Below are 26205 nucleotides of genomic sequence, written 5' to 3'. Positions count from 1 at the left end.
CATTGAAAGTCCCCCAAGCTTGGTACATATCCCACACAGCCACTTCTGTCTGTGGCTGCTCCCTCCACCCTGCCCTCTGCCTTTATTCTCCGTAACCCCTTGGTACCTAGGCACTCAGGCACTTTTAGGAGGAAACCTTCAGGTACTTAAATAGCCAACTCAGTGTTGGGGTCCCGGCATTGAGTGGCTGCAGTAAAAGCCTGGCATCAAATATGTATGCTGTGGCACTCCCTCATTGTTTTCCTGTCCTTGCAACATGTAAGTTACCTTTCCAAGGTCCAAGAAAGGTATCCTAAGACCTGATATTTCTTTGCATATAATTACTGTTATACAGTATGGTTTTATTGAATAGGCAGGGAAAAGCCTTGAACTTAAGGGAAGTGACTCTAGGAAGGTAGAAAGGGAAAATAAAGCTGTTATTCTGGAGTATTTTTTCTGCCTAGTCTCTTTCCCATTACCCGAAAAGATGTTGGCTTTTTAAATTATCCCACTCATGAGAGGTTGCTCTAATTCTCCTGTTATTTCCCCTTTTGTGAGCAAACAGAAACAAAGAGCAAACCTACCTTCCACCCATCTGAATCTTTTATACATACATACATACACACACACACACACACCCCCACACACACCCCCCCACACACACACCCCAGAAGACGACAAAGTTTGTATGCAGGAGGCTAGTTCTGACTGGTCACAGATCTGGATTGTAGACTGTAGGAGATGTAGGCATCCGAGGAGCTGTTGGTAAAAGCTTGGAAAACTTACACTGGAGAAAAGCAGAAGAGTTGAGAAAGGCATCCTTTTGTCCTGGATAGCTACAGTTTCCCCACCCAAATATGGGAAGTTTCTTTGCAAGCTCAATGTGTGAGAAGTGGAAGGGCCAACCTCTAGCCTGCCTCTAAGGAAAGCAGAGTTGCACCCTTATGTGATTTTTGTCTCCCTTTTATCCAGTCGGAGTCTAGCCAGTCAGAGGCATCTGTCCGGAGGGAGGAATCACCCATGGATGTGGACCAGCCATCTCCCAGTGCTCAAGATACTCAATCCATTGGTCAGTACTACTTCCTGTTTCCAGCCGAGCAAAAGTCTTCTGGAATGTCTGCTGAATCCTCTGCTCCCAGCATATATAAGCCCAGTGTTTTCCCATTTCTTCCAGTAAACCCTGGTTTCTGTAAATGATAACAGGTGTTTGACAACCAAGGCACACTTTTCTTTCCTGTAGTAAAGAAACTATATGGTGGGATATTATGCATTCAGACAGCATGTTTTTGTGGGGTTTTTTGTTATTGTGGTGGTGGTTTTTGAGACAGCCTCCCTCTGTTGCCAGGCTAGAATGCAGTGGCACGATCTCTGCTTACTGCAACCTCTGCCTCCTGGGTTCAAGCAATTCTCATGTCTCAGTCTCCCGAGTAGCTGGGATTACAGGCACGTACCACCACACCTGGCTAGTTTTTGTATTTTTTTTTTAGTAGAGACGGAGTTTTGCTATGTTGTCCAGGCTGGTCTCAAACTCCTGACCTCAGGTGATCCACCTGCCTTGGCCTCCCAAAGTGTTAGAATTACAGGCGTGAGCCACCGCACCCAGCCCAGCACGTGTTTTAAAACTTTTGTTTTATTATTGAGGCAGGGTCTTTCTCCGTCACCTAAGCTAGGATGCAGTAACGCAGTCATAGCTCACTGCAATCTCAAACTTCTGGGCTCAGTCAATCCTCCTGCCTCGGCTATGAGTAGCTGGGACTATAAGGGACAGGCCACCATGCCCAGCTAATTTTTTTTTTTTTTTGTAGAAATGGAGTCTCACTATGTTGCCCGGGCTGGTCTTGAACTCCTGGCCTCAAGCCATCCTCTCACTTCAGTCTCCCGTGTTTTATTGATTTATTGATTTTTGAGTCATAGTCTCGCTGTGTCGCCCAGAGTGGGGTGCAGTGGTGCCATCTCGGCTCACTGCAACCTCCGCCTCCTGGGTTAAAGTGATTGTCCTGCCTCAGCCTCCCAAGTAGATGGGATTACAGGCGTCCGCCACCATGCCCGGCTAATTTTTTTTTTTTTTTTTTTTTTTTTTGTATTTTTAGTAGAGACAGGGTTTCGCCATATTGGCCAGGCTGGTTTCAGACTCCTGACCTCAGGTAATCCACCCGCCTCGGCCTCCCAAAGTGCTGGGATTACAGGTATGAGCCACGGCCGACCAGCCCTAGTCTCCCATGTTTTAAATCTTGGCTCCCCCATTTACTGGCTCTGGGACCTGAGGCAAACCTCTTCGTTAGGTTTCCTTGTTTAAAATAGGAATGTTCAGTTCTTAGGATTAAATGAGTTAACACATGTATAGTGGTTAGAGAAGCCTTGTAGGACAACCATTGTTGAAATGCTGTATTAAGTCATTTACTTTCCATCAGGATTTGGGGAGATAGATGTTATTCCTGTGTTCTGTATTCACCTTCTTTTACCTAAGGTAATATGATTTGCAAGTACCAGAGCCAGGATTCAAACCTAAGGCTGTCAGAACCTTGAAGAATAGTCAGGATTTGGGTAAAGAATGAACAGCAAAGGTCAAGAAGAAACCTAAGCAGAGCAGGTGTATGGGGGTCGGGGATTGATGAGGAAACAGTCACTCCCCACCCAGAAGATGGGGCTGGGTCTTGCTGCTGAGCAGAGGTTAGAATAAGCCCCCAGTGAGTATCAGGAAAAGTACCAGCCATGGGGTTCCATCAGTCACACCATGGCTTCTCAGGGTTTTAAACTGCCCCAGGACAAGAAGACTAATTTAGAAGGCATTAGACAGCCGGGCGTGGTGGCTCAGGCCTGTAATCCCAGCACTTTGGGAGGCCAAGGCAAGTGGATCACAAGGGCAGGAGTTCAAGACCAGCCTGACCAACATGATGAAACCAAGTCTCTACTAAAAATACAAAAATTAGCTGGGCATGGTGGCTTGCACCTGTAATTCCAGCTACTCAGGAGGCTGAGGCTGGAGAATCACTTGAACCCGGGAGGCAGAGGTTGCAGTGAGCCGAGATCACACCACTGCACTGCAGCCTAGGCAGCAGAACGAGACTCTGTCTCAGAAAAAAAAAAAAAAAAGGCATTAATTAGACTTAGGGTTAGTTAGAAAGATCTAGTTTGATGTCCTGGTGCTGTCCTCCTCGGAAACCAAAATGAGGGAAAGACAGCCTACTTTCCAAGGCCAGCTGTCAGAATTCAATGACGATAGTGTCCTAAAACGTCCTGTGTAAACTGGACAGCAACCATCCAAAACTCCACTGTTGTCACATTACCCTGAGGTAATCCACAGATTCTCTTGAAACTAGTGAGGCGGTGACTAGACTAGCACTGTCTGGAACTGTAGTAGCACCTGTGGCTTTTGAGCACCTTAAATGTGGCTAGTGCACCTGAGGAGCCAGATTCATTATTTTATTTATTCTATTCAATGTAAATGCCCTACAGTATAGTCCTAGACCTTGTTTCAGATGTTGCTCAGTGAGTACCACTGAGTGGCCACTGATCCCCTCTACTTGCTCTGTATATTAGTTGGTGTGTTTGGTCTAGAAAAAGCTAAGTAGAAGGGAAATTTTGAAAACTTTGACTCTCTTCTGTGTGCCCTTCAGCCTCCGATGGAACCCCACAGGGGGAGAAGGAAAAGGAAGAAAGACCACCTGAGTTACCCCTGCTCAGTGAGCAGCTGAGCTTGGATGAGCTGTGGGACATGCTGGGGGAGTGTCTAAAGGAACTAGAGGAATCCCATGACCAGCATGCTGTGCTAGGTAAGTTGTGGGCTAAAGGCCCAGGTCCCAACCCACTGGTCTGCTCTGGGGACCTTCCTGCCAGCTTGTTTTTCTTCCTTCCAGGTTATTCCTCTCAGTGTCTCTGTAATGAGAATTCAAAAGAGAAGCGTTTTTTCTCTGACCTCAGTATAAAAAAGATTGACCTTTTAATAGCTGGTGTCTTGCACTTTGTAGAGAAGGTGAATCTTTATAACTGGTTACCTATCCCATTTTTCTTTGGCTTCAAGGAAGTTCCTCTGTGACTTGGTTCTACTATCATATTTCCCTGCAAGTTCTCATTGTTTCTACTTTTTTTTTTTTTTTTTTAAATCAGAAATGAGGTTTCACTATGTTGCCCAGGGTGATCTCAAACTCCTGGGCTCAAGCAATTTTCCCACCTCGGCCTCCCAGATTGCTGGGATCATAGGTGTGAGCCACCACACCTAGCCTAGTTTTCATTATTTCTTCTTCCATATTTATTTTTATAATTTGTTTTTGAGGGCAAACAGGTTTGCATGTTGAAGTTTGCAAAGTAAAATGTTACTTTCCCATCATTCCTATCCCTAGTGCTACAGCCTGCCGTCGAGGCCTTCTTTCTGGTCCATGCCACAGAGCGGGAGAGCAAGCCTCCTGTCCGAGACACCCGTGAGAGTCAGCTGGCACACATCAAGGACGAGCCTCCTCCACTCTCCCCTGCGCCCTTAACCCCAGCCACGCCTTCCTCCCTTGACCCATTCTTCTCCCGGGAGCCCTCATCTATGCACATCTCCTCAAGCCTGCCCCCTGACACACAGAAGTTCCTTCGCTTTGCAGGTACAGGGAACTTTTAGGCTGCCAGGTGTAGAAGGCTTCATTTTAAACAGTATTGTTCCATACAATTAATCCTTAGCGATTCCAGAGGGCGGGGGAGAGAGAGAGAGAGAGAGAGAGTGTGTGTGTGTGTGTGTGTGTGTGTGTGTGTGTGTACACACACCTGTGTATGTAAACCCTGCATGGTTTCCCATGGCCTCAGGATACTCAGATTTAGAATAGAAATGCTCAGATTCACGTTCACACCTCAAGGGTTGGCCCTTGGTTTTCATTAGTCCTTTTAGAGCCCTGAAATAGGGAAGAGGAAGGAAGAGAGAGTTACTAGCTGGTTGGCTGTCTTACAGCTTCTGGGGCCCATGATGTGCTTAATTCTCGCTGTCACTTCTCCCCTCAGAGACTCACCGCACTGTGTTAAACCAGATCCTACGGCAGTCCACGACCCACCTTGCTGATGGGCCTTTTGCTGTCCTGGTAGACTACATTCGTGTCCTCGACTTTGATGTCAAGCGCAAGTATGTGTCCTGGATATTGGGGGGTGGAGGGGTGGTGAGAACTCCTCAAATGGTAACTCGCCTCTGAAGTTACTCTTGAGGCCACAAGTTTCCTTTGGTGGCAGCACTTGGAATATAGTGGTGGTGGGGAGGGAAGAGACAGCTGTACCATTGATGGCCATCATACCTAAATACTCCTTGGGCTTCTCCCCCCCTTCTGCATTTTTCATCAGCAAAGCAGAGTCACATGATTTTTGAACCACACGATTTCTAAAGTTCTGTTTCATCCTTTGGGGGTAGTACAGGAGGCACAGGTGGCCATAGTACACGCACAGCAGGGTTCCAGGGCTTCCACAACACTCTTGGAGTCTTCCCTGTGCCTCTCCTCCTCCTCGTGCATGTGTACATGCTTACCTGCTTGTGGGAGAAATCACATGTCACAATCTTTGTGGGTCCTTACTCAGTGGAGGTAAGAAAAATTTAGAGTTGGTAATGAGTGATCTACCTCTCCCAACTACTGGGCATTTCCCAAACAGTGGGGAGCAGATATCAAAGTGTTTGGAGGATAGAAGAAGCATCATTGTGGAAGGTCTTCCTAATCACACAAACAAATTTGTTCTGCCACCCTTAATCCTGTCTTCCTTCCTTTTCTACCTCCCAAGATATTTTCGCCAAGAGCTGGAGCGTTTAGATGAGGGGCTCCGGAAAGAAGACATGGCTGTGCATGTCCGTCGTGACCATGTGTTTGAAGACTCCTATCGTGAGCTGCATCGCAAATCCCCTGAAGAAATGAAGAATCGATTGTAAGGGCCCAGGAACGAAGATGGCGGGTGGGAGGTGGGGCCTCCTGCACAGTAGTGATGGCTTGCTCTAGCCTCAAATTTAGGGAGGTGCTGCCTAAATTTGAGACAGGAAAGTATTTGGTGTTTATAAAGATATACCTGCTGGCTTTGCAATGAGAGCTTTACCATTGCTGTACTAGGAATGCCCATGTATGAGTGGCTCCACCAAACTGGTAACTGCTCACTGGTGATTCTGAAGCCACCTAGAGGAGATCAGCAGTTTTTTATACTGAGCATAGGAGCTGATGAGATGAAAGACCTATTCAAGTCATTTAATGATTCCTCCCCATCTCTTGTGTGGGCTCACCATCTGTGTAATCACAAGAAGTCAGGGAGTCTCCCTAGACAGACTATATGCCATGTTCTTCCACCAAATACCTTTAAAGAATTAGGACTCTGGGCTTATCCCTCTCTAATACCACTTTTCTCCCCTCCCGACTTAACCTAAGCAAGCCTTCATTTATTCCTCTGATACCTTTCCTATTGGTGTTTTCCGGAATATCTGTTAACCTTGACTATTTTGGGACATCTCTGTCAGTGGTGCTTTTGTTTGGTCCCAGATCTCCACCCCACTTCTGGGCTGTCCTGGCACTCTCTGTTCACCTCTTCATCTGACACTGCACCCCCAGACACTGCTTCACAGTCTCTCACTCATACAAATGACTGGATGTATCCTGGGTTTTCTGCACAGCTCTTTTCTGCTTCTGCTTTCTTATGCAGGTATATAGTGTTTGAAGGAGAAGAAGGGCAGGATGCTGGCGGGCTCCTGCGGGAGTGGTACATGATCATCTCTCGGGAGATGTTTAACCCTATGTATGCCTTGTTCCGTACCTCACCTGGTGATCGAGTCACCTACACCATCAATCCATCTTCCCACTGCAACCCCAACCACCTCAGCTACTTCAAGTTTGTCGGACGCATTGTGGCCAAAGCTGTATATGACAACCGTCTTCTGGAGTGCTACTTTACTCGATCCTTTTACAAACACATCTTGGGCAAGTCAGTCAGGTGAGAATGAGGCATAGTCCTGGGACTATCCTCAGTCCTGGGGGTCTTGTATTTTTGTGTCCCATCCTTGTGCTCCCTCTTCCCCCCACCCACAAACCATGACCCTGTATAATTGTGTTTTTCTAGATATACAGATATGGAGAGTGAAGATTACCACTTCTACCAGGGTCTGGTTTATCTGCTGGAAAATGATGTCTCCACACTAGGCTATGACCTCACCTTCAGCACTGAGGTAGGTCAAGAAATCCTAATCACAGCACATCCAGCCAGTATAGAAGATCCATTCCAGGTTCACCTTAGAACTAGCACTGCGTGACTTTCTCATAGTTCTAGGGAAGCATCTTGACTTCTTAAAGCTGCAGCAGGTGTTTGTGAGTGACATCACAAACAGGAAAACCAGGATTTGCAGGCCATTCCCTAGTTTCACCTTTATTTAAAAAATAAATAAATGAATAAAATGCTCTAGTGCATAATTCTTCATTACCAAGGGTGAATGTAGAAATTTTGTACACCAGCTATTGATTGTAGAAAAATTGTACAAATGTAAGTGGGGGGTAAATGAAGGTAATTAAGGTTATTCTTCTCCCAAATTGTTTTCGTAAGAGATTACATTCCGTTATGTAAGTTAGCCATTTCCTTTTCCCTTTTACCACTGACAGTTGCCTTACTCTCTTCTGGCTTCTTTGTGGGTCTTAGAGCCAAAGAGTATTTTCCTCTTTCCTACCCAAAGCCTTTCCCTATCAGGCGAGTTGCTAGCTGTGAGTAGTGAAAAAAGTCACTGTTATGTATGGACTTGCCTCATCTCTCTGCCCAGGACATGGCAAGGGGTTTAGGGTGTGTTCCTAGGTATCTAATCCCATCCTAGACGAAGTCTGATATGTATGATTGGTGTTTTGGTTGTTCTAGGTCCAAGAGTTTGGAGTGTGTGAAGTTCGTGACCTCAAACCCAATGGGGCCAACATCTTGGTAACAGAGGAGAATAAGAAGGAGTATGTACACCTGGTATGCCAGATGAGAATGACAGGTAGGGGAAATGTTCCTAGTCCTCTAGTTGCTCAATATGAGAAGAGGTCAGACTTGATTCATTTGATAGGCATGTTTTGTTTTCCTCCACTATGACAAAGCCACAAATACCTTGCACAAAAGACAAAACACTTGATCAAAAATACTTAACTTTGGGCGTGGTGGCTCATGCCTGTAATCCCAGCACTTTGGGAGGCCAAGGCGGGTGGATCAGTTGAGGTCAGGAGTTTGAGACCAGCCTGGCCAGCATGGTGAAACCCCGTCTCTACTAAAGTAAAAAATTAGCCGGGTGTGGCAGCGTGTTCCTGTAGTCCCAGCTACTTGGGAGGCTGAGGCAGAAGAATTGCTTGAACCTGGGAGGTGGAGGTTGCAGTGAGCTGAGATTGCACCACTCTACTCCAGCCTGGGTGACAGAGTGAGACACCGTCTCAAAAAAAAAACAAAAACAAACAAAAAAACACCACTGGGCACAGTGGCTCACACTTGTAATCCTAGCACTTTGGGAGGCTGAGGCAGGAGGATAGCTTGAGTCCAGGGAGTTGAGACTAGCCTGGGCAAAATCAACCAGGCGTGGTGGTGCATGCCTGTAGTCCCAGCTAACAGTGGTAGATGGGAGCCAGACTGGGGATCTCTGACCTCTACAGTTGTGTGAGTTTAGAAATCATGTGGCTTTTTGGTTATCTCACCAGGAGCCATCCGCAAGCAGCTGGCGGCTTTCTTAGAAGGCTTCTATGAGATCATTCCAAAGCGCCTCATTTCCATCTTCACTGAGCAGGAGTTAGAGCTGCTTATATCAGGACTGCCCACCATTGACATCGATGATCTGAAATCCAACACTGAATACCACAAGTACCAGTCCAACTCTATTCAGGTGAGCTGCTGCTGGCATCCCTCTTCATATGGTCCTCTCATACGGTCCTCTAGGCAACGCTAGTTTGTGTGATAACAAATAAACCAGTAGTACTCTTAGAGGACGGTGCATGTAGAAGACAGTCTACCTATATCTAACTCTGTTCTCCTGGAGCATAGCCGACTTCTCTTGGCCATCTTATGAATGAAAGGGACTAAAGCTCATCCTACAGAAGGGACTTGCCTCAGATACCAAGTCCAGTCCTATTTCCCAGATTCCATCCCCCTACCCTGCTTCTAGGAGCTTTCTACCTAACACTGGCTTCATGGGTCCTTTCTTACAGATCCAGTGGTTCTGGAGAGCATTGCGTTCTTTCGACCAAGCTGACCGTGCCAAGTTCCTCCAGTTTGTCACGGGTACTTCCAAGGTACCCCTGCAAGGCTTTGCTGCCCTCGAAGGCATGAATGGCATTCAGAAGTTTCAGATCCATCGAGATGACAGGTCCACAGATCGCCTGCCTTCAGCTCACACATGGTAAAAGGAAGGGTTTATTTCTCCTTTTCAGCGCTTAGATTGAGCTTGCATACTTGATGTTTTCAGGACCCTACCCAAGATTGGGAACGCAAATGTGGCTGAGTCCTGGACCTTGGGTAACTCACAATTTGGTGTTTCTATGGAGGTGATGTTTGAGATGAGATGTGCTAGACACAGTGGGGGCTGGGGAGACACTGGCAGGTAAACAGCACCACAAGAGAGCATGGTGTATTCCAGGACCAGCGTGACTGGAGCAAGGAGGAGTTGCAGGGAGCAGAAGTCTAAAGAGCTCAGCAGAGTGACTCTGAAAACCTCCTTCAAGTTTGCACTTTAGCCTGTGGGCGAGTGAGGCCAGGGTGTTTAAGGAGGAGTGACAGGGTCAGATTTTTGGTTTTGGTGCCCGATTGCCAGTTTGGGAGCCAGATAAAGGAGGGCAGACTGGGCTGAGACAAGATTGGGAGTCATCAAGAAGCAGGGAGTTGGTTTCTTCAGGGAGGGGAGGGGCTGGTGGGCACCATGGGAACACACAGGTTTGGTTATCTGTCATCCCTCACCACGAACTGATCTTTCTTCTTTCCTTAGTTTTAATCAGCTGGATCTGCCTGCCTATGAGAGCTTTGAGAAGCTCCGCCACATGCTACTATTGGCTATCCAGGAGTGCTCTGAAGGCTTTGGGCTGGCCTAATAAGGCCCTGCCCACCTCTGTGGGTTTTTTTTACCATTGTTGGACCTGGGGAGGGGGGAGTTAAAAAAAAGAACCAGAAAGAAATTGTCAAAAACCAATAAATGAAATCCACCAACTCACCGTGTGTGTCCCAGCTGCCCCATCTTCCCCAGCGCATACCTATTCCTCTTCTCATTCTCTCCCCGCCACCTGTTTCCTCACCTTCTCTCCCCTTTCCATGCCGTCCATGATCCCCGCCCCATGTGTTTAAAAGGCAGTAGCCTTTGCAGGGACCTGTCTGTCCCGACTGTTTGAACAGTGTGCTCCTCAGATTCTGTGTTCAGAAGGATTTGCTGCATTGAGACTTGAAACCTTTGGATAGGGGAAAAAATTATATATATATATATTTTTTTGTTCTGTTTGCATTTCTTAATTTGTGCTTGGAATGTGTTGATGTGCACAGCTAATGATTCAATGCGAGACAAGATTGGCGTCTGTGTTGTGGAGGTTTCAAATAAAGAGCACTCTTCATAACTTACTTTTCACAATGGAGTTTTTTTCAAACTTTAAAAAAAAAAAAAAAAAAAAAAAAACTCTTAAGCACATGCTAGGCATCTGGAGAAAAGATCCGAATGGATTCTCCAGGAAACCATCCCTGCCCGACCCGCTTGTCCACCTGCCTCCACCACTGGTGCAACTTCATCCTTCAGAGTCAGTTTCTGCAGTCAGGAGAGATTGGCAGTTCACCAGAAATTGGGGGTGGGGGCATCTGTTTTTTTTAGAATGAGAGCTGCACTTGGGGATGGTGATGGTGTTAGAGATTGCAGCCTAGGACAAAGCATCACCTTGCTCAAGGGGAACAAACTGCAGCAGGTTGTACAAAACAGCTCACTTGACCCAGCCCAGGGTTTTACTTGGTGAGCCTTTCCAGTAGTCCTGAGTCTGGGGCTCAGTTTTAGGTTTTTATTTCATTAATGTTTGTTTATTTCTAATAAATTCTAATAAACAAGTAATTTAGGTCACCAGAAAACCATTCTTTTTGTTTGTCTATTTTTGTTGTCACTCCCTCTCTCATCATCTGTCTGCCAGTCTGTTCACAGATCACCTTGTAGTCCCTCGTGGTTTTTACTCCAGTGCTTAAAGCTGATCTAAGGACTTCGATGGTTCCAGCCTTCAAAGAAAAAAATAATTTAATAAAAATTTAGTTAGAAAAAATATCCCCAAGTGGTGCTTGCCTTGTGTGGTTTTTCTCATTCCCTGAGGGTGCTACTTCTGAACAGATTGTCCCTTTGACCTTGTCCCAAAGTGTGGGTCTAGGAAAGCAAGGGTGTGTCTTTAACCTGATCCCCTGGTCCTGGAGCCAAGGCTGCTAGCCATTTCCCCCTTTTTTAGTGTTTCCACTCTTGTGCCTGGCCCTTCTGAGAAGGCAGGGGAATCGCCCCGTCCCTGTTACTGAGCTTCTAGTAGGGAGGTGAAGACAGTGATTAGTTTTGTGACACATAGAAGTGCCTGGCCTAGCCTCGAGAGTCAGGGAAAGCTTTCCATCGTCAGTGCACTTGGATTGCAGCCTAAAGCTGTGTAGGAGTTGAGGTTAAGCACGGAGGGGTCATACAATTCAAGGCAGCAGGAGTTTAGTTGCTTAGAGTCCAGAGGGACTTTAAAATGGAAGAGAGAGACCAGGTGCGGTGGCTCACACCTGTATTTCCCAGCACTTTGGGAGGCTGAGGCAGGTGGGTCACCTGAGATAAGGAGTTCAAGACCAGCGTGGCCAAAACGGCAAAACCCTGTCTCTACTGAAAATACAAAAATTAGCTGGGCGTGCTGGCGGGCGCCTGCAGTCCCAACTGCTGGCAGTCCTAGCCACCGCGCCAGTCCCAGCCAGGCGCTGTGACACACGCCTGTAATCCCAGCACTTTGGGAGGCTGAAGCAGGAGAATTGCTTGAACCCAGGAGGCGAAGGTTGCAGTGAGCTGAGATGACGCCATTGCACTCCAGCCTGGGTGACCGAGTGAGACTCAGTCTCAAAAAGAAAAAAAAAAGAATAAGCAGAAAGAGTAGAATTTGTCAATAAGTAATAAGATTAACTGGTTCTTTGAAATAAAGGTCTGGCAGGTAATTGAAATTTGAAAGTAAAGGGGATTCCTGGGTTGGAGGTTGGGGGTTGGATGTGGAAGCTGGGAGTACAGATGAAATAATCCTGTGGGAAATGGAAGCGAATCTCATTCAGTGGGATACTACAGAAACAGAACATGATCAAGTATGATTTGCCCCTGGGATATGTGTAATGTGATATTAATCACCTGTCAGATGAGAAACATTGTCCATAGATGGCAAGGCATTTGTTCACATTCAAGAACCATTCCTGGCAACCTTTAAAGGTAAAGTTCCTAGCTCGATAGGTAGTTTCAGACCAACAGCCAACATCACACTTGAAAGATAAGGTGGCTAATTATCACCATTAGTGCTGCTCTGCTATTCTGCAGTTTTCTATTTCAGTAAAACAGGAAACAAATGGTATAACTGCTAAAGAGAAACCATTTGCTAACAGAGTCAAAAGTTATTGGAGCGGGGCATGGTGGTTCATGCTTTGTAATCCCAAGGCTTTCAGAGGCCAACGTGGGAGGATTGCTTGAGTTCAGGAATTCAAGGCCAGCCTGGGCAACAGCAAGACCTCCCCTCTACTAAAATTTTTTTAATAAATCTAGGCATGGTGGCACACACCTGTAGTCCCAGCTACTCAGGAAGCTGAGGTGGGATGATCGCTTGAGCCCCAAAACTTAAGGCTGCTATGAGCTATGATCACGCCATCGCACTCCGGCCTGGGAGACAGCAAGACCCCGTCTAAAAAAAAAAAAAGTATTGGAACTTAAAACAGTCTAGCAAGAAACTTGGCTATAATGAACAAATTATTCACATAAACTTATTATCTAACATAAATGTGAATTGTAACAAATTCCTACAATGGAGTCCTACACAGTAGTAAAAATATCAATTGCATACATCACATGCACAATCTCAATGATAAAGTTTCAGGCTGGGCTGGGCGTGGTGGTGTGTGCCTGTAGTCCCAGCTACTTGGGAAGCTGAGGCGGAATTATCACTTGATCCTGGGAGGGAGGTCAAGGCTGCAGTGAGCTGAGATCGTACCGCTGCACTCTAGCCTGGGCAGCAAAGTGAGACCCTATCTCTTTTTTTTTTTTTTTTTTTTTTTTGAGACGGAGTCTCGCTCTGTCGCCCAGGCTGGAGTGCAGTGGGGCGATCTCAGCTCACTGCAAGCTCCGCCTCCCGGGTTTACGCCATTCTCCTGCCTCAGCCTCCCGAGTAGCTGGGACTACAGGCGTCCGCCACCTCGCCCGGCTAGTTTTTTGTATTTTTTAGTAGAGACGGGGTTTCACCGTGTTAGCCAGGATGGTCTCGATCTCCTGACCTCGTGATCCGCCCGTCTCGGCCTCCCAAAGTGCTGGGATTACAGGCTTGAGCCACCGCGCCCGGCCTGTGAGACCCTATCTCAAAAAAAAAAAAAAAAGTTTCAGGAGGGTACATACATATGAGACCTGCTTAAAAGTTGCAAAATCATGCAATATGTGTAAAGAGTATGAAAAACCATGAGGATGATAAAATCTTGCACAATGTTCAGGATAAGTTATGGGACAATGCAGGGGTAGACAGAAGGGGATGTGACTGGGAAGAGGCACATTACACAGAGCTTCAACTACATTGGTGATGTTTTCTCTTTTTTTTTTTTTTTTTTGAGACAGTCTCGCTTTGTCACCCAGGCTGGAGTGCGGTGGCACATGATCGGCTCACTGCAACCTCCACCTCCCAGGTTCAAAAGATTCTCCTGCCTCAGCCTCCCGAGTAGCTGGGACTTTGGGCATGCACCACCACACCTGGCTAATTTTTTTAAGTTTTAGTGGAGTCAGAGTTCATCATGTTGGCCAGGCTAGTCTCCAACTCCTGGCCTCATGTGATCTGCCCACCTCAGCCTCTAAAAGTGCTGGGATTACAGATGTGAGCCACTGCACCTGGCCTTTTTCTTTCTTTTCTTTTCTTTCTTTTTTTCTTTTTTTTTTTTTTTTTTTTTTTTTTTTTGAGTAATTTTTTTTTTGTCTTTGTTACAGAGTCAGAGTCTCAACTCTGTTGCCCAGGCTGGAGTACAGTGGTGCAATCCCGGCTCACTGCAACCTCTACCATCAGGGCTCAAGCCATCCTCCCACCTCAGTCTCCCAAGTAGCTGGGGCTACAGGCACATGCCACCACACCTGGCTGATTTTTGTGTTTTTTGTAGAGACATGGTTTCACCATGTTGGCCAGGCTGGTCTCAAACTCCTGGGCTCAAGTGATCCACCCACCTTGGTCTCCCAGAGTTCTGGGATTACAAGCGGGAGCCACCGCGCCCCGTGATGTTTTGTTTCTTAAGCTGGGTTGTGCTGGGTACGTGAGTGAATGTTCCTTGTAATACTATGTACTATGAAACGTCATAACTTTTATACATCTGAAATGTTTCATAACACCCTTTTTGAGATATAAAATTTATTAAATTTTACAATGCATTTGAGGTAGGTAGCAGGAAGATATCAGTCCTGTTCAGTAAAAATTATAGGAGGCCATTGGTTTGAACTAAACTCCTGCACTAGGCTCCAACAGACCAAACAAAATAAAAATGGAATCACCCATACTAAAGTTCCACTTCACCAAACCTAAACTAAGTTATTACCTGACCTTCCAACAAATCAGGAGAAAGAGATAACATCCAATTTCCCCAGCAAGTCAGTTTAAATCTTCAATCAGCATGATAATAAAGCTCCCTCTGCTTTAATCCTTACACAAAAAAGCCTGAAGTTACCTGATGCTAACTACAACTGACCCTTGAACTACATGGGGGATAGGGGACTGACCAACCATCCGTGCCACTGAAAGTCCACATATGATTTTGGACTCCCCCAAAACTAGCCAGGCGCAGTTGACTCACACCTGTCATCCCAATATTTTGGGAGGCCAAGGCAGGAGGATCACTTAAGCCCAGGAGTTCAAGACCTGCTTGGACAATACAGTGAGACCATGTCTCTACAAAAAATATAATAATTAAAAAAAAAAAAAACTGGCCGGGCTCGGTGGCTCACCCCTGTAATTCCAGTACTTTGGGAGGCTGAAGTGGTCAAATCATGTGAGTCCAGGAGTTTGAGACCAGCCTGGGCAACGTGATTAAACCCCGTTTCTACAAAAAATACAAAAAAAAATTAGCTGGGTATGGTGGTGCACACCTGTAGTCCCAGCTACTCAAGAGGCTGAGGTGGGAGGATCGCTTGTGCTGGGAGACAGAGAGGTTGCAGTGAGCCAAGATCATGCCACTGCACTCCAGCCTGGGTGACAGAGTGAAACACCATTAAAAAAAAAAAAAAAAAAAAAAAACTTAAATAACTAATAGCCTACTCTTGACCAGAAGCCTTACTAATAACATAAACAGTCTGTATTAGTCTGTTTTCACATCGCTATAAAGAACTGTCTGAGATTGGGTAATTTCTAAAGGAAAGAGGTTTAATTGACTCACAGTTCTGCCTGGCTGGGGAGGCCACAGGATACTTACAATCATGGCAGAAAGCAAAGGAGAAGCAAGGCACCTTCTTTGCAAGATGGCAGGAGAGAGCACAGGGGAAACTGCCACTTTTAAGCCATCGGATGTCATGAGAACTTCCTCACTGTCATGATAACAGCATGGAGGAACCACCCCCATCATCCAATCACCTCCCACCAGGTCCCGCCCTCGACACATGGGATTACAATTCAAGATGAGATTTGGGTGGGGACACAGGGCCAAACCATATCATTCCACCCCTGGCCCCTCCAAATCTCATGTCCTGTTCACATTTCAAAACAAATTATGGCTTCCCGACAGTACCCCAAAGTCTTAACTAATTCCAGCACTAACTCAAAAGTCCGAGTTTAGTCTTATCTGAGACGGGGAAAGTCCCTTCCACTTATGAGCCTGTGAAATCCAAAGCAAGTTAGTTACTTCCAAGATACAATGGGGGTATAGGCATTGGGTAAATGTTCCCATTTCAAATGGGAGAAATTGGCCAAAACAAAGGGCCCCAGGTCCCACGCAAGTCTGGAACCCAGTGGGGCAGTCATTAAATCTTAAAGCTCTGAATTGATCTCCTTTGACTCCACGTCTCACATCCAGGCAACACTGATGCAAGGGGTGGGCTCCCAAGGCCTTGAGCAGCTCCTCCCTTGTGGCTTTGCAGGGTACAGCCCCCACAACTGCTTTCACAAGCTGGCATTGTGTGTCTGCGGCTTTTCCAGGTGCATGGTGCAAGCTGTCAGTGGATCTACCATTCTGGGACCTGGAGGACAGTGGCCCTCTTCTCACAACTCCACCAGGCAGTGTCCCAGTGGGGGGACTCTGTGTCAGGGCTCCAACCCCACATTTCCCCTCTGCATTGCCCTAGTAGAGGTTCTCCATGAGGGCTCTACCCCTGGATCAAACATGTCTGGACATCCAGGTGTCGCCATACATCCTCTGAAATCCAGGTGGAGGTTCTGAAACCTCAACTCTTTTTTTTTTTTTGAAACTGAGCATCGCTCTGTCACCCAGGTTGGAGTGCAATGGTGCGATCTCAGCTTACTGCAACCTTTGACCCCGGGTTCAAGCAATTCTCGTGCCTCAGCCTCCAGAGTAGCTGGGATTATAGGCACATGCCACCATGCCTGGCTAATTTTTTGTATTTGTAGTAGAGACGGGGTTTCACCATGTTGGTCAGACTCATCTTGAATTCCTGACCTCAAATGATCTACCCACCTCGGCCTCCCAAAATACTGAGATTACAGGCATGAGCCACCACGCCTGACCCCAAACCTCAACTCTTGTCTTCTGCACACCTGCAGGTCCAACCCCACATGGAAGCTGCCAAGTCTTGGGGCTTGCACCCTCTGAAGCAAAGGCTGGAGCAATACCTTGGCCCTTTTAGACACAGCTGGAGCTGGAGAGACTGGGATGCAAGGCACGAACCCCCGAGGCTGCACAGAGCAAGGGGGGGGGCGGGGCTGGGTCTGACCCACAAAACCATTTTTCCCTAAAAGGCCTCTGAGCCTGTGATGGGAGGGGTTGCTGTGAAGACATGCCCTGGAGATATTTTCCTCATTGACTTGGTGATTAACATTAGGCTCCTCTTCACTTTTGTAAATGTCTGCAGCCAGTTTGAATTTCTTCCCAGAAAATGGGTTTTTCTTTTCTGCTTCATGATCAGGCTGCAAATTTTCCAAACTTTTATGCTGTTTCCCTTTTAAATAAAAGTTCCAGTTTCAGATAATCTCTTTGTGAACATATATGACTGAAGGCGTTCAGAATCAGCCAGGTCACCTCTTGAATGCTTTGCTGCTTAGAAATTTCTTCTGCCAGATACCCTAAATCATCTCTCTCAAGTGCAAAGTTCCACAGATCTCTAGGGCAGAGGCAAAATGCCACCAGTCTCTTTGCTAAAGCATAGCAAGAGTGACCTTTGCTCCAGTTCCTAATAAGTTCGTCATCTCCGTCTGAGACCACCTCAGCCTGGACTTCATTGTCCATATCACTATCAGCATTTTGGTCAAAACCATTCAGCAAGTCTCTAGGAAGTTCCAAACTTTCTCACATCTTTGTGTCTTCTTCTGAGCCCTCCAAACTGTTCCAACCTCTGCCTGTTACCCATTTCCAAAATCACTTCCACATTTTCAGATTACCTTTATAGCAGTACCTGAGTCTTCCAGTACCAGTTTTCCGTATTAGTCCATTTTCACACTGTTATAAAGAGCTGCCTGAGACTGGGTAATTTATACAGGAAAGAGGTTTAATCGACTCTCAGTTCTGCATGGCTGGGGAGGCCTCAGGAAACTTACAATCATGGCAGAAGGTGAAGGGGAAGCAAGCACCTTCTTCACAAGGTGGTAGGAGAGAGAGTGAGAGAGAGGGATAGCTCAGCGGAAACTGCCACTTTTAAACCATCAGATATCGTGAGAACTCCCTCATTATCACGAGAACAGCATGGGGGAAACCACCCCCCTGATCCAATCACCTCCCATCAGGTCCCTCCCTTGACATAGTCAATTCACACATTTAGTATGTTATATGTAACATATACTGTATTCATGCAGTAAAGTAAGCTAAATAAAATAAAACATTATGAAGATCATAAGGAAGAGAAAAGAGACTTCCTGTTCATTAAGTGGAAGTGGACCATCATAAGGGTCTTCATCCTCAATCTTTGTTGTTGAGTAGGCTGAAGAGGAAGAGGAGGGGTTGGTCTTGCTGTCTCAGGGGTGGCAGAGGCAGAAGAGGTGGAGAAGGTGAAAGAGGAAGCAGAAGAGGCAGGCACACTGGGGTAATTATGGAAATACATTGTAATTTCTGTCTGACTTGGTTGCTTTTTCATGCCTCTAAAAATGTTTCTATATGGTACCAATCTTTCTTCCACCATTTGCTTTCGTTTCAGTGCCCATATCATAGTAAGGTCCACATCATAAAAGAAGTCAAAAGTATTCTTTAGTAATCAGAACCCTCTGCCAGATTGTCTTATGTCACTTTGATTCCTGGCACTGCTTCTATGTCTTCTTCCTCATCATTTGGTATCCATTCAGAAGCACTCATCTCTATCAAGACGTCTTCTGTTACTTGCTCTGGCGTGGTGTCTGTTAGCTCTTGAATTTCACTAAGATCCATATCCTGAAATTCTTCACCCGTCACCTTTTATGCCATATCCACAAACTCGTGATTTCCTTGATTGGCGCTGTCATAAATCCTGTTAAGTTCTGCACAACATCAGGACAGTTTTCTCCAACAGGAATTTATTTCAGGCTTGATGGCTTTTTCTCTAACAATGGTGGCATCTTCAGTGGTGTAATCCTTCCAGACTTTCGTGATGTTCCCTCTGTCAGGCTTCTCTTCCACAGCATTAATAATCCTTTCCTTAGAGTACTGTGTGTAATAGCCTTAAAGCCCCTTATGACTCTCTGATCTAGAGGCTGAATTAGAGATGTGGTTTTAGGGAGCAAGTAGACCACTTCAGTGCCTTTTGTGTTGAATTCATGGGGCTCTGGGTCACCAGAGGCATTGTCTAATGTCAAAAGAACTTTAAAAGGCACCCCTTTACTAGCAAGATACTTCTGACTTCAGAGACAAAACATCAATGGAACCAATCCAGAAGAGGGGTCTTGTTGCCCAGGCCTTCTTGTACAACCAAAAGACCAGCAGCTGGTAGTTTATCTTTCTCCTTCAAGGCTCAGAAGTTAGGAGCTATATAGGTAAGGGCAGTCCTGATTATAAACCCAGTAGCATTTGCACAAAATAGAGGAGTGAGTCTGTCCCTTCCTCCCTTAACTCCCTCTGCTCACTTCTATTCCTTACTAATAAATGTCCTTTGTACCATCTTTTTTTACAAAATGGGGCACTTTCATCTGCATTTGAAACCTGTTCAGGCAGATATCCTTTCTCCTCACTGATTTTTATTATTATTATTATTATTATTATTATTTATTATTATTGAGACAGGGTCTTACTCTGTTGGCCCAGGCTGGAGTGCAGTGGCACAATCATGGCTCACTGCAGCCTTGACCCCCTGGGCTCAAGTCATCCTTCCACCTCAGCCTTCTGAGTAGCTGGGACTACAGGCATGTACCACCATACCCAGCTAATTTTTTATTTTTTGTAGGGATGGGGTCTTGCTACGTTGCCCAGGGTGGTCTCAAACTCCTGGGCTCAAGCAGTCCTCCCACCTCAGCCTCCCAAAGTGTTGGGATTACAGGCTTGTTACCACAGCTGGCCTCAGTGATTTTTTTTTTTTTTTTTTTTTTTTTTTTTTGAGACGGAGTCTCGCTCTGTCGCCCAGGCTGGAGTGCAGTGGCCGGATCTCAGCTCATTGCAAGTTCCGCCTCCCGGGTTTACGCCATTCTCCTGCCTCAGCCTCCCGAGTAGCTGGGACTACAGGCGCCCGCCACCTCGCCCGGCTAGTTTTTTGTATTTTTTTAGTAGAGACGGGGTTTCACCGTGTTAGCCAGGATGGTCTCGATCTCCTGACCTCGTGATCCACCCGTCTTGGCCTCCCAAAGTGCTGGGATTACAGGCTTGAGCCACCGCGCCCGGCCAGTGATTTTTTTAATGGCATCTGGGAACTTGTCTGTCTCTTAGATTGCAGAAGCTGCTTCTCTTGTTAACTTGACTTTTTATTTATTTGTTTGTCTGTTTATTATTTGTTTATTTATAGAGACAGTGTCTCACTATGTTGCCCAGACTGGCCTCAAACTTCTGGTCTCCTGGGCTCAATCGACCCTCATGCCTCAGCCTCTCAAGTAGATGGGACTACAGGCTTGCCCATGCCTGGCTTATCTTGACATTCTTTAAACCAAACCTCTTTCTTATTTTTATTTTTATTTTTTGAGACCAGGTCTCACTCTGCCACCCAGGCTGGAGTACAGTGGCATTATCAGGGTTCACTGCAGCCTTGACCTGCTGGGCTCAAGCACATTTTTTTTTTTTTAAATTTTAGTAGAGACAAGGTCTCACTATCTTGCCCAGGCTGGTCTCGAACTTCTGGGCTCAAGCGATCCTCCCACTTCAGCCTCCCAAAGTGCTGGGAAAGTACAAGAGTGAGCCACCGTGCCCAGCTGCCAACCCTCTTTCTAAAATTATCAAACCATCCTTGCTAGCATTAAATTATCCAGCTTTAGATCCTTCACCTTTATTTAAGTTGTCATATAATGACTTCACTTTTTCTAGAATTAGAATCTATAGGTATGCCTTTCTTATGGCAATCCTACTCCCACATAAAAGCTGCACTTTAAATACAAGATAAAAAGGTATTTCACAGAAGGCGCAAGGTTTTCGCACCTGCTGCCAAAGCTGCAGCAATGGCTTCAAAATTTTCCTTTTTCTTTTTACCATGGTCCTTATCTTGAAACGGTGGGTAACTCCAGCTGCAGACCTCAATCGGTGGTACATATGAAGCAGTTCAACTTTTTGGAATGTCTTGACTTTTCTTTGCTTCTTGGGAGCACTTCCAGCATCACTAGTGGCACTTTTTATGGGTCCTGTGGTATTATTTAAGGCTTACAGTATTGCGCTAAACACAGTAAAAATACTTGAGAACTGTGAGAGATCACTTTTTCTGAGATACACTATTTACTGGAGAGATGAACTGCTCGGGGAGAAGACTGGCGTCACACAGCCTTTTAAGCAGATACTTGTAAAACTTGAGCTCATCACAATAGCAACAGGCTACGAAATAATTACAGTAGTACAGCACGTACTACAGTTAGATTATGCAGTCATAATCTAATACTGCATCTTTACATTTGTTTATATTTCTTTCAACTGGGAGTGGTACCATGTACAGTCTTTAAAGTGTGTGCCTAAGTTTTGTTTTGTTTTGTTTTGTTTTTTTCCAGCTTCCCAAGTAGTTGGGAATACTGGTGTGCACTGCCACACCCAGCTTGTGTGCATGCTTTGTTGTTTTGTTTTGTTTGTTTGTTTGTTTGTTTTGAGTCAGGGTCTCGCTCTGTCACCCAGGCTGGAGTGCAGTGGTTTGATCACCACTCTCTGCAGCCTTGACCTCGCAGCCTCAAGTGATCCTCTCACCTCAGCCTCCTGAGTAGCTGGAACTACAGGCATGCTAATTTTTTATATTTCTTTACTACACCCAGCTAATTTTTTATTTTTTTGTAGAGACAGAGTCTCGCTATGTTGTCCAGGCTGGTCTCAAAACTCCTGGGCTCAAGCAATCCTCTACCTCAGACTCCCAAAGTACTGGGATTACAGGCATGAACCACTGCACCTGGCCCGTAAGTTGTGATAAATTTTAACATTTTATAGTGGATTTGTGTATATTTGATGGTAGTATATGATAAAACAGACTAGCATCTACATGTATTTTATGCATTCATGACACACCTTTTTCTTAATGTCTTCAATATTTCTAGGCTATGTGGTTTTGTTACAGTAGGGTAGGGTAGCTAGTCAGACATGAGCAGGGCAGGAGAGGGCCTTGCCCCCTCCCCGCTAACCAGGAATGTGAGGTGACCATCAGGTGATAGTCAAGTGGTTGTTAACTATCTCTCTAAAATAGTAATTGGTTGCAGCCAGTGCCAGGGAAAGGCAGTCTCCTGATAGATAGAAAAACCTGAAACTGATGATCAACAGCTTCCCAATATCTCAGGAGTTGGACAAGTGGACTCACACATGCACACTAAGAGGTATATGACTTTCTAGGGACATTTGACTGGTAAGGGAAGAATCCCTCAACCGAGCATAGATACAACTCCAGTAAATATACTGCACATGCTCCTCTCCCAAGCACTGGCAGGCTGCTCTGCATGCTCACGTCCACTCCCAGGGAAGAATCAGGGGAGAGGAATGCAAGATCCTGGAAGCATGCCAATGTATGAAACCCCAAATCAAAGGTCAAACTATGCACACTTGATCTCTCAAGTTGCCCGCTACATCCTCTTCTTTTGATTCATGCTCTAACGCTTTTTAATAAACTTTCACTCCTGCTCTAAAACTTTCCTCAGTCTCTCACTCTGCCTTGTACCTCTCAGTCTAATTCTTTCTTCCAAGGAGGCAAGAACTAAGGTTGCTGTTACAAATAAAGTTTCAGTGCCACAAAAGAAATAGCACTTGAAATTAAAATTTCTTTTTAATATTAAGCAAGGCAATGTACTTCTATAGAAGGGTGCACCCTTACAGATGGAGCAATGGTGAGCACACACTTGGACAAGGGAGGGGAAGGGGTTCTTATCCCTGACGCATGTGGCCCCTGCTGCTGTCTTTTCCCTATTGGCTAGGGTTAGACCGCATATGCTAAACGAATTCCAATTGGCTAATTTAAAGAGAGTGATGGGGTGAGTGGTTTGGCAGGAAAAATGGTTATGGCAGAGCAGGAAATTGGAATGAGTCAGGGTGGAGAATGAGCAGGTAATCGGAATGAGTCAGGGTGGAGCAAGTAATCAAAAAAGGTTGCTTTACAAGGAAGTTAAGTTTAAAAGTAGAAGGCAAAGAATTGAACATACTGACATATTGATTCTTTGAAAAGAAATTTAGAGCTCATATCTAACATTGCCACAGACACATATGGATTTGCTGCCACTAACAGTTTGGTTTTTGTTTTTTGTTTTTTGTTGTTTTTTTTTGAGACAGAGTCTCACTCTGTCACCCAGGCTGGAGTGCAGTGGCGCGATCTCGGCTCACTGCAAGCTCCGCCTCCCAGGTTCACGCTATTCTCCTGCCTCAGCCTCTGAGTAGCTGGTGTAGCAGGACAAGCGGCAGACAAAACCCCTCAGACACCGAGTTAAAGAAGGAAGGGCTTTATTCGACCGGGATCTTTGGCAAGACTCACGTCTCCAACAACTGAGCTCCCCGAGTGAGCAATTCCTGTCCCTCTGAAAGGCTTATAACTCTAAGGGGGTCGGCATGAGAGGGTCATGATCAGTTGAGCAAGCAGGGGGTGCATAACTGAGGACTGCATGCACCGGTAATTAGAATGGAACAGAACAGGACAGGGATTTTCACAGTGCTTTTCCATACAATGTCTGGAATCTATAGATAACATAACCGGTTAGGTCAGGGGTCGATCTTTAACTACCAGGCCCAGGGCATGGTGCTGGGCTGTCTGCCTGTGGATTTCATTTCTGCCTTTTAGTTTTTACTTCTTTCTTTGGAGGCAGAAATTGGGCATAAGACAATATGAGGGGTGTTCTCCCTTATTCCCCCACTTTGAGAGCTTCACTCATTAGTGGGAGTTGTCACTTTCATATTCACTATCCATGTCTTCTCGCAAGACAGATTGATAGTGATTCATATAGTACACTTGTGCTAAAGCATTTTGGTGAACTAAGGTGGCGACGAAGCTTTTTATCATTTGAAGAAGTACAGGCGGCAAACAAGGGAGCAGTAAGCAGGTTCCTATTACTATTATAACTCCTATTATAAGAGTTTTAAATCTTTCTAGCACTGGGAACCATTTTCCAAACATGGCCCCAGGATCAAATCCATGCCACACTTGCACAGGCACATGTGCCAGTTTTGTCGTATCTCTATGTCTTTAACTACTTGCCCTTGTTCGTCTATGTGTAGACAACAATTAGTAAGGTTAAATTTCCTACAGACCTCTCCTTCAGCTGCTAGCAAGTAGTCAAGAGTCAATCTATTTATTTGATAGATAGCATTTCTCATCTGAGTTTCTTGTCAGGCCAGAATAGTCAAGGTTCTGCCAGTCTTATTAGTGATGATTTCTAAGACAGCTTGTAACCATATGATTCGGTTGAGCATGTAAATGGGGGTCCGGTATCCCCACGAGCCGTCTGGTGCCCAAGTAGCAGGCCCATAATATTGTATGATTTTCTCAGGGGGCGATTTCTTATCTTTCTTATTTTTTATAGCTATGCTTCTCTTTTCGCAGGAAGCACAGACAGGGAAACCCAGGAGTTCACCTGTCTTTACGGGCAGTAGGAAGAAAGATGGTTAATAGTGCCAATAACACAACTACCTGCTCACTGGTCGGGTAATTTGGCGTAAGGTCTATGCCCACATATCCAGTATAATCCAGTGGGGGCTGTCCAGTCCCGGTGGGACTCTGGGTGGGTCCACACGGTTTGCAACTTTGGGAATTTACTAAATGGATTTTTCTTAGTGTGGTTTGAACTCCACTAGGTGGCTGTTTTTGTAGTATTATTATACAGTTTTTGCCCAAGGCAGCTGAGTCTTCCCTCAGGAAGGGTGAAGTCCTTCCCCACTCTTGCTATGCAGTATTGTCTAATGATTGAGGCTTTTAGGACCCAGAAGTAATCAGCGTGATTCTTTTGAGCCGGGAAGTCATCAGGAACTGGGTCTGTAGGTACCACTTCTCGGGCTTCCCATGGTCATTGATCTCCCATTACAGTTATTCCATATACATAACTTGAAGTGACATTGAGAGACTGGGCTACATGCTCGGCTAACTGCAAAAACAAATTTCTTGTTTTTCCTGGAATTTCGGGTACTGGCACATTCAGTTCATCATGGAAGGTTTGAAATACTGGCTCAGGAGAGCGTTTATAAACTTCTCCTCAAACTACAATATTTACTTGAGGATTCAGTCTAGCCCCATCGATTCCTAGGGTTAATGCTCCCCTTTTTTCCAGCGAGGATCAAGGGGGTTGGTTATTACTAGTTCTAAGGGGTTACACTAACCACTGGTACAGGAAGGGCCACTTTTCCCTTTCTGAAGGTGACAGGATTTTGTCCATTTTTTATCTAAGTAGCCTAAATGACACAAGACCAGTATCCACATTTATTTCCATACAGTCCTAATTCATGACAAATGTACTTATTTTCTGCCATATAGCCTCTTTTCTAATTAAGAGAACCACACCCTATTCCTAACTTATTACTGTTAATGACAGCACAGGCATCAAATTTCAAGGTGACTTGTTTGGGCACCCCTTTTTCTTCTGTTTTGGCTAACACTTTACTCGTATCCTATATGAGCCCCCACCAGTCCTCAGTCCTTAATCTTATTTCAAAAACTGTGGTCATGGGGGCTCAGATGGGTCATAACCCACATCAGGTTGGTCATTTTCTGGGCTACATACCTTGTATAGAATAACACTATACAAACAAGCTCTTTTTAGAGTTCCAGTACACTTACAATAACCATACAATACTAGGACCCGAGCAACCTTTTGTCCTACCTCAGTGACTTGATGTATACACTGGGAGCAGCCCTCAGTCTGAGGAAGGTCAGTTGAAGTCCTTACTGTACAAATCCCAATGTTAAGGAAAATGAGTCCCGCGATGAGTTTCCTCATGCTTCGGCCGTGCATGGACCAGTCGGCTTCCGGGCGTGACTGGAGCAGGGCTTGTCGTCTTCTTCAGAGTCACTCTGCAGGGGTTGGCGAAGGTGCTCCCGTCCACGTACACCTCACAGTCTACTGATGTTCAAGGATGGTCTCGGAGGTTGGGCCCACTAGAATAAACTGAGTCCAACACCTCTACACAGTTATATTCAACTGGGCTCTTTGATACCGGGAGCAAGGTGCCAGGGTTTAGGGTGTAGAAAACTTCAATGGTTATGCAGAGATTTTCTTTTTTTTTTTTTTTTTTTTTTTTTGAGACGGAGTCTCGCTCTGTCGCCCAGGCTGGAGTGCAGTGGCCGGATCTCAGCTCACTGCAAGCTCCGCCTCCCGGGTTCACGCCATTCTCCTGCCTCAGCCTCCCGAGTAGCCG

The 26205-nt window shown here is 45.7% G+C and overlaps 3 protein-coding genes across 32 annotated transcripts in view; 2 read left to right on the top strand and 1 right to left on the bottom strand.

The window, feature by feature from the left end:
* Positions 1-10510, top strand: part of HUWE1 (HECT, UBA and WWE domain containing E3 ubiquitin protein ligase 1) — a 650778-nt gene extending 640268 nt beyond the window's left edge. For all 18 annotated transcript variants that reach the window (XM_050776804.1, XM_050776792.1, XM_050776798.1 and 15 more), the window contains 11 exons: positions 952-1048; positions 3597-3752; positions 4320-4565; positions 4957-5074; positions 5716-5856; positions 6616-6903; positions 7030-7135; positions 7810-7927; positions 8616-8797; positions 9120-9310; positions 9893-10510. In XM_050776804.1, coding sequence (XP_050632761.1) covers positions 952-1048; positions 3597-3752; positions 4320-4565; positions 4957-5074; positions 5716-5856; positions 6616-6903; positions 7030-7135; positions 7810-7927; positions 8616-8797; positions 9120-9310; positions 9893-9995 — 1746 coding nt within the window. In that variant the 3' untranslated portion in view covers positions 9996-10510. The remainder of the gene's footprint in view (positions 1-951; positions 1049-3596; positions 3753-4319; positions 4566-4956; positions 5075-5715; positions 5857-6615; positions 6904-7029; positions 7136-7809; positions 7928-8615; positions 8798-9119; positions 9311-9892) is intronic.
* The window catches only part of TSR2 (TSR2 ribosome maturation factor), a 1158091-nt gene that overhangs the window by 904582 nt on the left and 227304 nt on the right, over positions 1-26205 (bottom strand). The window contains exon 1 of one of the 13 annotated variants that reach the window (XM_050777049.1): positions 5262-5265. The exons of the other annotated variants lie outside the window; for them this stretch is intronic. The gene's annotated coding sequence lies outside the window, so the exon portion shown is untranslated. Of the gene's footprint in view, positions 1-5261; positions 5266-26205 lie in introns of those variants that run through there. 13 annotated transcript variants of the gene reach the window in all.
* The window catches only part of HSD17B10 (hydroxysteroid 17-beta dehydrogenase 10), an 81399-nt gene continuing 72206 nt past the window's right edge, over positions 17013-26205 (top strand). The window contains exon 1 of the mRNA XM_050777017.1: positions 17013-17016. The gene's annotated coding sequence lies outside the window, so the exon portion shown is untranslated. The remainder of the gene's footprint in view (positions 17017-26205) is intronic.

Source organism: Macaca thibetana, chromosome X (genome assembly GCF_024542745.1).
Source record: "Macaca thibetana thibetana isolate TM-01 chromosome X, ASM2454274v1, whole genome shotgun sequence".
NCBI classification, from domain to species: Eukaryota; Metazoa; Chordata; class Mammalia; order Primates; family Cercopithecidae; genus Macaca; species Macaca thibetana.
The sequence above is the reverse complement of the archived record's forward strand: the minus strand, read 5'-3'. Positions and strand labels throughout refer to the sequence as shown.